The 14,934-nt window shown below is 41.7% G+C and overlaps 1 protein-coding gene across 3 annotated transcripts in view; it reads right to left on the minus strand.

Annotated features, from left to right (window-relative positions):
- Pfas (phosphoribosylformylglycinamidine synthase) overlaps positions 1–14,934 on the minus strand; it is a 43,514-nt gene that overhangs the window by 17,150 nt on the left and 11,430 nt on the right. For all 3 annotated transcript variants that reach the window (XM_075689089.1, XM_075689088.1, XM_075689090.1), the window contains exons 7-12: positions 12,429–12,553; positions 8,710–8,838; positions 7,610–7,867; positions 5,547–5,780; positions 1,066–1,376; positions 163–294 (exon numbers count right to left, since the gene is read on the minus strand). In XM_075689089.1, the coding sequence (XP_075545204.1) occupies positions 163–294; positions 1,066–1,376; positions 5,547–5,780; positions 7,610–7,867; positions 8,710–8,838; positions 12,429–12,553 (1,189 nt within the window). The remainder of the gene's footprint in view (positions 1–162; positions 295–1,065; positions 1,377–5,546; positions 5,781–7,609; positions 7,868–8,709; positions 8,839–12,428; positions 12,554–14,934) is intronic.

Consider the following 14,934-nt stretch of genomic DNA (forward strand, 5'->3'; position numbering starts at 1 on the left):
TTTTTGGTGTTGTAGAACGGTAATTTACTGATGCAGAAGAAATCATTTTTTACTTTAGTGTCCCTTTAACGGTAACAAACAAAACGCCAGTGCTTGTGAACATTCTTTTCACATCTTCCTATATACAAAGTGGTGAAACAACAAACAGTACAGCTAACTTGCCTTGTTAGTGAGAAAACGCTTGCTGGCCACAGATGGCAGACGTAGTACACGTTGAAGTGCTTCAGTGACCTGAAGGCCAGGAGGCAAGCTTAGAGGCTTCAAAATTGGTGTTTCTGTGTCCAACTTGAAGACCTGTGATAAAAAGAAGAAATAAAGGGACAGAAGTTTGAGCAATTGAATAAAAATCTTACAATGAAATGGAAAGTTGTCATCCACCTGAATTGTAGCACCAAGCTACAAAGGAAACCCATACAGGTTTCTCGGAAACAAAGCCTCACAGTGGAAGAAAAATTCTTCCTGGATAGGCATTGTCCCGGGTTCAAATAGCAAGCCAGGAATTTTTCTTCCACTTCGAAGCTTCGTTTCCGAAGAAACCCGCATGGGTTTCCTTTGTAGCTTCATGCTACAATACAGGTGGATGACAATTTTTCCCTCTCATGTACTTTCCTCTGCCTTGCAGGCTTTTGCAAAATGATTTGCCAAATCTTACAATGATGCCTAACCACCCATGTTTGACTTCATAATATGGGTCATACAAACCTGAAGCAGGAAAGCTTGTGTCTGCTGGCATCGAAAACAGTAAAATATTCATGCACATACAGTAGTTCTCTGGGGAACTACAAAATTTTTTGAGACAGATTAAGTCCTTGAAGTTAATTTTGCTGCAAAGATTTGTGCGACACTTTTGACTCAAAGTCTCGTTCAGGCTATCTAGCTTTTTGTAATCAAAAGAGCAGAAGCACAATTAGCATATTTACCAAAGAAAAATGACTGAATGAGAGCCACTCAACACCAGGTATGTCACTGACAATTGCTAAATAGATGGTGCAATCATAGCTGATACATTATGTTAGATCGATTCTAGTACCATGTACTATTGCAATGTAATACAATGCTACGCACCTTGCGTGGCATGTCTCCAAGCACAGACTCCAAGTCAAGGTCAACGGGGTTCCTTTTACCAGGGGCACCGTCCTCCTTGAGGACGATGCGACCATCTCCCGTCACTTCACCGACAATGCTAACAGGGCAGCGTTCTCGTGCTGAGATGCGCAGAAGTGTATCCTTATCCTCTGGCCGCACCAAAATGGCATCACTCTCCTGGTACTCCGCGCCCCACAGCTCCATAGTGGTAATGGTGGGGTCACCGAGCTGAAAGTTCTTGGTCCAGATGACTGCTCCAGCAGGCTCCACTATCTCCTTCAGCACATTGCCTGACGTGTGTAAAAGCATGTGTTTAGCTATAGTGCAAACAAATGCGTTCGTTGCCACTTTACTAATGCTTCAGTACAACAGTAGTGCACAGAAGTACAAACGGGAAACATTTTGAGAACAGAGCATAGCATCTCTCATTGAGGAACAAGTCACATCTTTTGGTGATGGGTATATTGACACAAAACTAGCATCACGCATCAGGTGTATGCATCATTCAAATTCAAATTGCAGGGTTTAACATCTTGAAGCTGCACTATAAGGGAAACTGTAGTTTTTTTCTTGTTAACTACATAGCGAGGCCTCGAATCTTTCAGCACTGATGCCTTCGGGTAGCATGTGTGGGTTTATTAACCCATTTCCTACCATGAAAAAGGAACAAAATTGTACCAAATTTACCGGAATCTTTTTTCTGCTGAGTTTGTAGAGATTTTTTTTTTCTGAATAAACGGCCATCATTATTTCAACTTAATGGAGTTCCTTTATTTCCCAAATTGTGTAAAAAGATAGAATGAAGAAGGCTTCACTGCATGGCCTTACTGTCTTGCAAAGAAGCCTTTTGCAAGGCTCTGTACACTATGAAAAAAGAGAATACAAAGAAAAAATAACCCAAATGTTGCAAAAACATGCACATGAATAGTGGATACTTTTATGCAGCTCCTAAAGCAGTAAGTAGGCCGTCTTCATATGGTAGACTCACGAACAGCCACAAGGTCCTCAGTGCCATACATAGAATAGTCGTCATAAGATGGATGTGAACACATCACTTTCTGTTCCTGAGCAAAACTCTACAGAGCTGTGGTCTAATGAGGAGTCATCAAAATACTTTTTTTAAGTGTGCTTTCATTGCCTCGCTTTGAGGAGGCAGCCATGCTTTATGCGGGTGTGTCAAAGGCGGCAATATAATGAAAGGCAAGACACAAATGGTACAACGAACAATTATGGTCATATAGTGCCAGGATTCATGAATAGATGCAATAGGACAAGTACAGTCATCATAGGTTCACTGTGTTACAAATTTTTGTTTATGACGACTATAGCCATTGGTTATATTGGTACAAAATTTCATGATGACTATACTCATCAACAGGAGGTAAAGGGTTAACCAGTTGCCTTCACCCAAAAAGATCATGTACACGAGATGCCTAAAGCAAAAGAGGATACTCCACATCCGCTGTCAAGACTGTGAAGGGTGGAACTGGTTAACACAGCTCCCAAGTTTAATTCTAGTAGATAAACATAAAATACCCCAGAAAGTGAATGGGAAAACGGCGCCACGGTAGCTCAATTGGCACATTGGAGACATGGGGACGTGGGTTCATGCCCACATGGGTTCATTGGAGACGTGGGTTCATGCCCCACCTGTGGCCAGTTGCTTTCTTTTATCCACTTTCATTTCCATTTTTTTATCATTTCTTTAATTCAAGTGATAAGTACATGTAATTTCCCCTATGCTGTCCTTGGTGTCTTTGTTGGCTTCTTACGATATGACTAATAAAAATCTGGCCCTCAGTTTCCTGTCTTCCAATTTATAAATTGTAGCTTGTGAGACTGCAAGGCATATCCACTTGTATTTCTGTGACTGACCCATGGTTAAAATGCAGTCATTTCACTTACTTCAACAGAACACCGTTTTATGCATTGAAGCACAAAAGTAACAAGACCACCAATGCATTTCTTCGCAAAGTTCGGGAATTAATATCTCGAAACTGCTGTAACCTTGAGAGTTTATTCTGACTGGATTCGCCTTACGAACTTCCCAGCCTCAATTTGTAAATTGCAATATGTGCCATAAGATAATTAGTTAAAACTTAATTAGTGCATTTTTATTAGTTAGTTGATTATGCGAGTATCAGGGTGTCTACCAAGTTGACATTTCCAATTTCCCTGAGTTTTCCAGGTTTTCCCTGAGTGCCGTTGCACACTTCCCTGAGTGACGCAGAACTATGTTTTATGTCAAGACGGGCTGAAACCATATCGCCTGATGCTGTGACTCTCTAGTAAGCACATGAAAAAAATAAAAAAAGCGACTTAATCCAATTTGAATACTAAGGAGTAGTGTTTATGTTATTCAAACAGAAAATAGAAGGCAGGGGTTAGTAAAATGCACAGCAAATAAAGTGTCTTCGAAAAAAATTGCAAATGAAGTCGGACATTCACAAATACGAATAAAAAGGAGATGCACATAGAAGCAAATATATTCGAATATGAGCTATTTCTATCAACTGATAGCAAGCTCATGCAGTGGTATGAGGCCCGAACTCTGTCACAATTGAGATTCTCTCTCAACAGCTCGTAAGTCAACCTCAACTGTCCTGCCATACTCTCAGCCCGCGCACGACACCCGAGTGTTGTGTTTCACTGCTTTAAAGAGTTTATTTTGGTTTGGATGAGGAACACGGGCATCTCGGCATCAGCCAAAATTTAGTTTTTTGAGCTCAAACGTCTTCAAAACGGCGGCAGCAAGCTTCCTTTCCCGTTTATTCCTCAATGCACACATTATTTCTGTTCTTGTCCTCCTTCTGCCACTCGTTCACCCCAAGGCCTATTTGAAGCATCTTGACCAGTTGCACAGTCCACGACCGATTTTTAGAACTCCCTAGGGGTCGGGAAAACGTTCGAAAAATCGGCCAGTTGGAAAAAAATGAATGCGTGTCATTTACTGCCCTTAGGGACTGAAACCGCGACAGGCGCGTTCGAAAACGCTCTGAAGGCCTGTCGGTACACATATTAGGCATATCGGCGCTCGTACTGTAACAGGGAATACAGGGTGTACGCGTGTATAATTAAGGAATGCGTACTGTGTTCCGTGCCAATAGCCCCTTCCCACGCTTGTTATGCTTCACTGCAATACTTCCGCGTATGCTTCACCATGTAACACTTCTGTACAGAGGCGAAGCTGACTTTCGGGAACCGGCATTATGCAACGCATCCTGTTTTCTAAGTTCCTAAGCCAATCGCGAGGACCACAAATTTGGAGTCCGTGCCATTGCTGACAGCAGCTAATTCTTTCAATAAAAAACTTGGCATCCAACGGCAAGAAGCTTCATAGCGAACGTCGAAGCAGCTAGGCCTAGAGTTGCCGCAGTGGTGGCAACGGCTGCCAGCGGATCCACGTGCGAGAGTGCCGGTTCGAGGTGGCGAAGTAATCAAAACGACAGCGGTGGTACCTTTGATTATTGCCGTTTAGGACCCGCGGTCACGGCAAAACGTCCGGAAAATCGGACGGCGAAGAGTTCTTGCGTCCGAAATTTCACACGTTCTGATACGTTGACTCTATGGGTTACATGGCGGTGCTGCGAAGCCGTCCGAATAATCGGGAACCTGGAAAGTCGGTCGTTGACTGCACACTGGCAACTCCTCCAGCCGACGACAGCGCGTCAAAGACGATTCATTACGATTCCTGTCTGTTGCTCGAGCCAGCATTACCGCGACTTTCGACCCTTTCATTAAAATTGGCGCTAATTTTCCTTGAGAGAGGCCCAAATTCCCTGAGTTTCCCCTGACTTTTTCCAGACTAATCAAAATCCCTGAGAATTCCCGGTTTTCCCGGTTTTCCCGGTTGGTAGACACCCTGAATATATTTCTCATGCAAACAATGTCCGCCTGCCTGAGCAATCCAGCTCAACGATTGGAATCCTATCTTCCAAAGCTTATATTTAAAAGTTACTTAAAGCCTTCATAGCAACACTCCGTATTTTTCTGAGAGATCAAAAGTCTCTTCAAGAGTTATATTTACGGTCGCATTATTTATGTGCAAATATGGTAATTAAAATGTATTTAATTAAACATGAATTAGCTACCATTGCAATTTGTAATACACATAGCGCTCACCTCTTAAGATAATCAGCTGGAGTGGCAAAATTGCACCATGTGATAGAGGCAAAAAAATTATTATGGGGTTTTACATGCCAAAACCACTTTCCGATTATAAGGCACACCGTAGTGGAGGACTCCGGCAATTTTAACCACCTGGGGTTCTTTAACGTGTACCTAAATCTAAGTACATGTGATAGAGGCAGTCTTATTTTGTATACTTAGTGTAAAGAAAAGTGCCCAATATATTTTTTGCTGCACACTTAAATGCAGCATTGCTCCTGTCATTGTACTATTCATATCAACCAGCCTCTCAACCATTTCCCAATCGAAAAGAAAAAGGAGTCCCAACTGACCATTCCCTCCTGCACCCTGGTCATGAATGCTCCGTATGGGGTTCTTGGCTGCCCCACGCTCCACGCAAGCTCGCACCAGGCGGTGCAACTTCTGCTCCATCTCAGCATCTCCACGCTGGACAGCGCCAAAGTCTAGTTCTGCCTCTTGGTCTCCCTGAACGGTCACTGAGGACGCTGCGCCACCACCAACTCCGATGCGGTACACGGGGCCACCAATCTTGACCACAAGCATGCCTGCAAGGACACGGGGCATAGGCTAACTTTGCAAAACACTGTCTAGCAACTGTCATGTGAAGTCAATAGACACTGAAGCCAACATTCTAAAGGCTGGGTTACACAATCCCCTGTTATCATGTGTCAATGAAATACGAGCACATGAACAGCTAAAAGGAACACCTTCCTTTCCATATTTGCGAGTGCAAGTGACACTGGTATGATTCATTTTCATACATATACTTTTGGGGCTAAAGTGCGTTTTGTGCTTGGTTACATGATCACATATCAAAATTTCAAGCAATTAGGAGCAAGGGGTGTTCTTGTCACTTCAAATTCATGGTTAATTCTGGTGTGACAGTGCTTAAGTATCCAAGAACGTGGCTAGAGAGGAAGCTGCCACTGAAGTTCAATTGATAGAGCAGCACACACATCACATGAAGGCTGTGGGCTTGGCTCCCACTTTTCTTCCAGTTTAATTTACTATTCCTTTGTTAAGAACATCAAAAACACAAATTTACCCTCTTGTACCAATCGATGGACATTTAAATAAATAAAGTTCATTTTCCCTGTCTCCAGTGTTCACTGGCTGTGCATAATAAAGAAGCCAGTTTGGTTAGTTTTGCAGCGCTGCCATGAAAAGAAATGCCCAGATGCATTACACCCCAACTATGAGGGTAAATACCAGAAATAACTGCTGCATCTCAAAGATTCAGAAATTTCCAGCAATTTGTAGTATGCGTATTTAAGATTTTTTTTTTTTTTTTTTATTGCGATAAGGCTTGCCCTTAAGGCATAATTCTTGGACTGTATATGTGTATTATATGTGTGCTGTGAGGCCTGTGTTGTGTATGAATTGGAGCATTGTTTTGTGGAATCTGTTGTCATGTATCCAGCGGTCATAGCTGGTTGTCACACTGTAGCGGAGGCCGGCTTCCAGTAGGAGACGCGAGCGTTCCGATTGTAAACCCGTACATGTCCATATTAGGTGGTATGCATCTGATTCCACCACAGGAACGGAGCAGTATGGACACGTAGCACCCAGTGGTAAATATGACCAGTTCCACCTTGAGACAACAGCCGGTGTAAGGGCCACCCCGGCCCGAAGCCTCCTAAGCACAACTTCCTCCGCCCTAGTAAGGTGAAGGGGGAGGGAGCAGACACACGGTGGGATAAGAGCGCGTGTGTCCTGCCGGAGAACATTTTTACGGGCTCGCAGCGAGTTACGGGGCTGGGGTGGGAGGGGAATAGGTGGGAGGGGAATAGGTGGAGGATCAGGATTAGGAGGGCAGTGTGCCTGCTGGTCAGCAGCAATGTTGTGAGGGTTCGCTGAATGGCCTTGAATCCAGTGTACCTTGACGCAAGTAGATGTCTTACTATTCATAGTGTGTATTGTCTCGCAGATTTCCATCGCCTTATCAACCTTCTTGAGTTCCTGGATAGCCGCTAAAGATTTTGTCGCTGCATTTTCTGGCGCTAGGAAGCACTAGAGTACTCCATATTCTCGGAAGAAAGCTTACAGTTTTCTCAGAAGAAAACTTGCAGAAGACAATGTAAAAATGTCTGCTTTCTTTGGAGGTCTTGGTCACCTTCTAATAAAAAAGGAACAGTGGGGATAAGAAGGTTGTTTTTTATTTACATTGCCACACTCCGTAGATGTCCTTCATGTCTGCCATGTCGCGCACTATGATGTCACTAGCACATCAGAGCATGATCAGGAAAGGTCAGCTTCGTTTCTTAAGGCTAAGGTCACACCGATCAGTGGCCGCAACAATCGATGCTCTCAACAGCACATTTCGCTGCAATGAGGTGGTAAAGTTTACAGAGTTATACGAGGTTTATAAATTCACCCTTTTCAGGCTTGTCCTTGGTAATCTGGTCACCGTCAATGCTTCCAATGCCACCAGAAAACATGATGGGCTTGATCCATTCCCGCCGTTCTCCTCCGGGGAGCACCATTCCGAAGGAGCGCGAGAAGCCAGAAAGCACAGGCTCGCCAAACTTGTTGCCATAGTCAGATGCTCCATTACTAGCCTCCACAGCAATTTCCAATGGTGGGGCAAAGTTATTGGGGTACTCCTGAGGTTCTTCCCAAGGTAGGTCATATCCTGGATGGACAAAGTACAAGTGCAGTGACCACAAGAAATGGATGAAGTGAGAACCAGAAGTTGCAGAAACACTCTGTTAGCTGTTACAAACACTTTAATAAAGGGCAACAGCTGTGGAAGCCAAGAATGTGCAAGCCCACCTCTTCAAAACTTGGAAATAAAAATCGAACGGTCAAAATACTGTTGCCTTTCCTTCTTTCCAAAGGATGAGATGAAGCAACTGCCCCTAATCCTCTGTGTATTATTCCAGCAAGCTTCTTCTAATTCTTTTACAAATTTTTAGTACTATGGGGAAAATTCATCTATCTTAATAAAACTCAACACAGTACTAGTAAACTGATACCTATTGGCATGGTAAAGCTGACTGATTAATTCAACCCCAGTAGGACACGCACAATTTACTCAAATTACTTGATGTTAAATCGGAAGTACTTGAAAGGCATGGGCACCTTTTGGAACTTTCAAATGTAGTCGAACTAGAAGGCAGGTCAGATTAACTGATGACAAGCTACTGAAAGTTGACAGTATCATACGCAGAACAGGATATGAGGCACACAGGAGTAGATTAGAAACAGGTTCTTTAACAAAACAATGAACCTACAAATGTGTCATGATAATACGTTACATCTTACATGTTCTTGCACAGGTGTTTTTGAAGAGAATATAACATTTTGTAAAAAATTTATATTAGTACATATTTACCCATACCACTGCCAGCTTCTCAGCTGTTCAGTATTGTCTCACTAGTTGCAGTATTTTACACCAAAGTTAAGTGTGTCCTTATTTAGTGTCAGTGTAAAAATATGTGTCGCTTGCATAACAATATGTATTACTATACTGACCAGGAATATGAAGGTTGCCAAAGCAGTAACCAGCAGTAGCTGCAATCTCATGCGCTCCACGGCCAGCAGCATGAACATCACGAATTCGTCCACCAGTTCCCGTAGTGGCACCACTGAACGGTGCAACACCTGGAATAAAGTATATAGCTGCCTTACATGACAAAAGATGTTTCAAAGTTACAAGAATCTAAATATACTACCAGATTAAGACAAGAACAGGCACAAAGTAATTTTGGTACATAAATCTTCTTTATTCAAGCTCCGACCTAACAGTTTTAAAAGTGAGTATATCATTTTTCAGTATATCACCACTACATCTGCAGGTTTGGAGTGATGCCTGAAACCGGCAAAAGATGCCAAGAGTGAGTGACGCTGTACTAATCCAGGTACAACCAAATTAGAAAGGCCCACTAAGCTTCAACAAAGACGCTCTCTTGCCAGAACAGGAATTGGCCTCTCTGGTGCAGTATTCGGCCACTACCTCCCTCATGGTTCCTACCATTAACCCATGGCCCTTAGTCCCCAGCAGCTGCAGAACACCTGACCAAGGCGGCGCTCAGGCCTGTAACGCAGCAGAGGGTGCTAAGAATCTCTGGGTCCGGACAAGCCACCAATGGAAACTGACCTTGTCAACCATTAACGGCCAAACTCTGTCGAGTGAGGCTAGCTCAGCAGGACTCTTTGAGGAACTATCACACATTGTTTGGGATATCATCGGCCTTAGTGAGATTAGAAGAACTGGTGAGGCTTATACATTGCTGAATAACGGCCATGTCCTCTGCTATAGAGGTCTCCCATATAAGAAGCAATATGGGGTAGGATTCCTAATCCATAAGGACATAGCAGGCAACATTGACGAATTCTACAGCATTAATGAGAGTGTAGCAGTAGTTGTAATCATACTTAATGAGAGGTATAGATTAAAGGTAGTGCAAGCCTATGCTCCAACATCCAGTCACAATGATGATGTAGAAGATCAGTTTTATGAAGATGTTGAATTAGCGATAAGAAAAGTGCAAACTCAGTATACTGTAGTAATGAGCGACTTCAATGCAAAGTGGGAAAAAAGCAGGCTGGTGAACAAGCAATTGGCAACTACGGCGCCGATTCTAGGAATGCTAGAGGAGAGATGCTGGTACAATTAGCAGAAAGGAATAACCTTCAAATAACGAACACCTTTTTCAGGATGCGTACCAACAGAAAGAGGACCTGGAAAAGCCCTAATGGTGAAACAAGTAATGAAATTGATTTCATACTTTCTGCTGATCCCAGCATAGTGCAGGATGTAGAACTGATAGGTAGGGTAAAGGCAGTGATCATAGCTTAGTGAGGTCTAAGATTCACCTCAATTTGAACAGAGGAAGAGTAAAATTGGTCAAGAAGAAACAGGCCAACGTAGAGGCAGTAATGGTAAAAGCAGACAAATTCAGGCTGGTACTTGCAAACAAATATGCAGCCTTAGAACAGAAAGATGATAATGACATAGAGGTAATAAATGAAACTGTAACTAGGCTGGTTTCAGAGGCCCCAAGTGAAGTGGGAGGCAAAGCATTAAGGCAACCAGTAGGCAAGCTCTCTGAAGTAACAAAGGACCTAATAAAGAAACAACAAAGAATGAAAGTGTCCAACTCAAGAGATAAGATAGAATTTGCAGAACTGTCAAAACTGATCAACAAGGCAAAAGTAAGTGATATTCGAAACTATAATGTGAGAAAGACTGAAGAAGCCGTAAGAAATGGACGCAGCCCGAAATCAGTGAGAAGGAAACTTGGCGTAGGAAAAATCAAGAGGTATGCACTGAATGCTAAGCATGGTAATATCATCAGCAATTTAAGAGGTATAGTAAAAGCAGTGGAAGAATTCTATACTACTGACCTGTACAGCACCCAAAGGAGTCATGATACCTCAATTAGAAACAGTAATTAACAGGATACAGAAACTCCTCCTACAACTAGCGATGAGGTCAGAAGGGCCTTGTGAAACATGAAACATGGAAGAGCAGCAGGATAAGATGGAATAACAGTCGATTTAATCAAAGATGGAGGAGACATAATGTTTGGAAAACTTGCGGCTCTTTATATGAAGTGTGTATTGACTGTGAGGGTCCATTGGACCATTAGATAACCGTTGGACCATTAGGGTTACAGAATGGGTACCAAGAGAAATGCCGTCGAGGATGGCAGAAGACTAGGTGAAGCGATGAAATTAGGAAATTCGCAGGCATTAATTGGAATCGGTTGGCGCAGGACAGGGGTAATTGGAGATCGCAGGAAGAGGCTTTCGTCCTGCAGTGGACATAAAACAGGCTGCTGCTGCTGCTGCTGCTGCTGCTGCTGATGATGATGATATTTTTGCATCACATTTTACATAACCCAAATAAGTTTTTCAGTTAGTTAAGTTTTAAATAAGTCTGAGTTAGCACCAAGTTCGACACACAAGCTATTGTATGTAAATTATGTTCACATGAAAAAAAGCTGTCATAATGTTCTAAATGATTAATCAAATGCATTCCCAGCAATGTCGTCTTTTGTTTGTGACAGTTCAGTGGTTTTAGCCGATATTCCCTCGTCTTTCAATTTATGACCCGCAGGTTACACATCACCTATGGCGTAGGTGATGGCGCCTGCGTCCTGGACCAGGACGAATTTTTCTTCAACTCTGAGGCTTTTCTTTCGTGTAACCCATATGGGTTTCCTTTGTAGCAATTGCTACGAACGGGTGGATGTCTGATTTTCCCTTTATTAATCACCTATGGAGTGTGATATGCAGAATAAGGCACAAAAGGAAATATTATGAAATGCAAAGACAAATTATCTTTTGTATCTACTGCATATGCTACAGACACTAAATGAAACGTTTAACAACAGAAGCTTAATGAAAAGGTTCAGCATAGGATCTGACTTTCTATGTAGCCCAAGCATGCAGTCAGGTATAGTACAATCAGAACTTGATATAATGAACACAAATATAACAAATTATCGGATATAACAAAGTAAAGCTAAGATGTTTCTTGCCAATATCAACAGGTAACAAATGTATGCTCATAACAAAAATATAATATAACAAAAGTATTTTCTTGTAGAATAAGACTTTGTTATAAGAATGTTCAAATGTATTCTGAGTTGCAGTCTCGAATATAATAAGCATTGAACATGGCATGTATTGCATGTAGCTGTTCGGATTGTGTGAAATTCTGCTCTTTCGTAGAACCTGTGCCCTGTTAACTTTTTGTTTCTTGCAAATATATCATGCAGTGACAATGCATAAAAGGAGACAGACATTGCATGCTCTTAAAAATGCGTTACATATGTTCCCATTGAAATTGAAATTTATCACCTAGCCTACAAAGTCTGTGAAATGGTAACAACATACTTATGATGGCAGTAACAACTGTTGCAACTGATAAAGGAATGGTATACTTGCGGAGCTGATAGTACACATACGAGGTTTGTCTGCACTTAATAAGGGAACCTCAGCTGTAGTCAATCTAGCATAATATATTCAAGGCGCTTTCAGCTACTTTACCTACAAAGGTGACAGCAAGCAGGTATGTTTTAACGAAGGATTACCCTCAGGCCTACATGTCAAGATCAAGCTGCTAACGCTGCTGGAAGGCTATATTACAGTGGGCTATCTTCCTCCCGAGATTGAACTCCTGCGTACATGACTGATATGAATAGAACTTAAGAGGATCAAAACACTACGAGGAATGAACTTACCAGTAGGAAAGTTGTGTGTTTCTGCGGTGAATATGATGTGACGCTGCGCATCACACACATTAAATGCACTCCCTGCTGTTGTGTCTTTAGGCTGCAGGGTCTTAATTTTATAGCCCCGAATGGCACTGCACAGAGCACAGAAGAGGACAGTAATTATTCCTCAGATGCTATTGCTGAATGGTAAATACTTAACTAGCAGTGAAGCTGTATGCCAATAACTTCAGCCAGTTCACTAAAATACTGCTTCGAATTTAAAATAGAAGTCCATGATAATATAAAAAAATGATTCCACAGTGCATGATCAAAACTAATAAAGACATTCATCTGACCACAGCAACAATGCTACAAAGGAAAATTGCACAGCAGCACAGCTTTGTTTTCACAGTCAAAGTCCTTAATTAGGTCGACGCTTATTAGAGTTACCGTATTTGCACATAAACAATGTGATTGTAAATATGACATGATAGCAAACTTTCAGTCTCTCTGACAAAAAAAAAAGAAGAAGGAAAAGTATACAGTGGAATCTCGTTGATACGATTCTGTGTAATACATTTTTCGAGATATGTTTTTTTCCTCCTTTTCCTGGCCAACGTCCTATAGGCACAATTTCACCTGAAATTGGTTAATACGACTGCATAAGTGGCATTTTTAAATCTCATTGCTTTATATTTCAGTGTACTTGCTTAAATAACATTTGAACAACCCAAAAACGTGTTAAGACCCCAGACACGTTGGAGAAAAAAAAAATGCCCACAGCATGCCAGCAGCGGTAAAATGCTGCTACGGCAGTGTGGCCACACCGACTGGCAGTACACTGCTGGTCAGTTGAGTGAGGAAAAGGCGGCTTTTTTAACTTCCAGAATAACTTTTTTTTTCACGGACATTCAAAGAAAGAAACTCCAGCGGAAACCAACAAGCTTTTCCAACGTTGCTGAACAAACAAGCTGGAGTTCGTGCGGCATCAAGCAATGCTGCTCCGCATAACAATGTTATGCATATTTCCATATTATGCTATTTCTATGTTACGCTATTTCCACAATTTATGGCACTTGTCTTGGATAATATGATTTTTGGATGATACATGTCATTTTTCGGCTCCCACGAAGATTGTATCAATGAGATTCCACTGTAGTATTATGGCTATACGTGTCACAATTAAACACAAATATAACATGAGGCATGTTCTAAGGCTAAAAATTGGGGAAAAGAACTTGTGTTATACATGCGCAAGCATGGCAATCAATTCTTATTAACATGATTTATCTCTGGGAATCAAACAAAGACTAAATAGTCACAGATGCATAACTGTATGGCCTAGCTTTAATTTCATGCAGGCCTATACGCAGTCATACTAGCTCACAAATAGTCTTGTGAAAAAAGCAAGAAGTCAAATCAATTGGAAGAGTCTTACCAAGTAATTACAATGTGTATTCTGCTTTGAATAAAGCTCAACAAATGCTAACTTGGGAAGGAATGTGTGTAAAGAGCTGAAATCAAACCATGGCACACACTATCCAACCAGCAATTCTTCAAAATATTCTGCTGTAGTACTTTTTGCTGTTTCAAAGTAATGAAACCATTGCAGCAGCATGTAAACCACTGTTCATTAGGGAAGAATGAATGCTGTCACTCATGGGTGCAAACAACGCAGCCAAGTTCACACAGCTATAGGAGATACCTAATTATTATTGCCCTCATTAATACAGAATGCTTGAATTATAAACGAAATTTCCAGTGGCCAAGCTATTGCCATGCATTTACGTTTTGTTGATGTAAAAATTCATTGTCTGGACAATGGGCAGGGCAAAAGTTGAGCAAATGTTTTGCATGTATGGAGTGCAGAATGGCTTTCAAAGAGAGTGAGTATATGGTACTACTCCCGAATTTCTGAGTGTGAACAATAGTGCAAAGAACAATGTTAAACCTAAAGCTAGCTCTATTGCAACATTAAAGACTTTAAAAACATTAGAGCTTAGCTTAATGGCAAAGCATGAAAAACACCTGAATTTAAGAGGCATGCGCCATCTGGGCCAACTCAACTCATAATTACCTGCTGGCAATGCCTTCTGCTCAATAAAAGTTGTTTGTTGCTTACTAACCTTCGGAGACCAAAAAACAGTTTAAGGGCACAATCGCTTAGCAAGTCGATTCCTAATACTGGCTTGGATGTTACCAAAGTAAAAAACAATATTTTTTTGCTTAAATATCCTGGTTAGATGCCAGAAGCAGGACCTCCATGTATGTGGACAAAGTGACCGTCTCTTCCTGTTTGAAATGGTAAGAACTGCGTTTGGCCGTATAAACTGACAGACAAAGATGCAACACTGAATGGTGCATTGCCATGTTTGCGCTGCATCCTGCATTTCTATGTCATTTTGCGGTTTTGAAAACAAACTTCAAGGTTGTTTTTAGTCCGCTGTGACAACACAATGGCTTCTGCTAAATTAGTGTCAATTTTCACATAAGCTCATGTCAAGAAACTAAATCACATCCATACAGTTCTGCA

Source organism: Dermacentor variabilis, chromosome 4 (assembly GCF_050947875.1).
Source record: "Dermacentor variabilis isolate Ectoservices chromosome 4, ASM5094787v1, whole genome shotgun sequence".
NCBI classification, from domain to species: Eukaryota; Metazoa; Arthropoda; class Arachnida; order Ixodida; family Ixodidae; genus Dermacentor; species Dermacentor variabilis.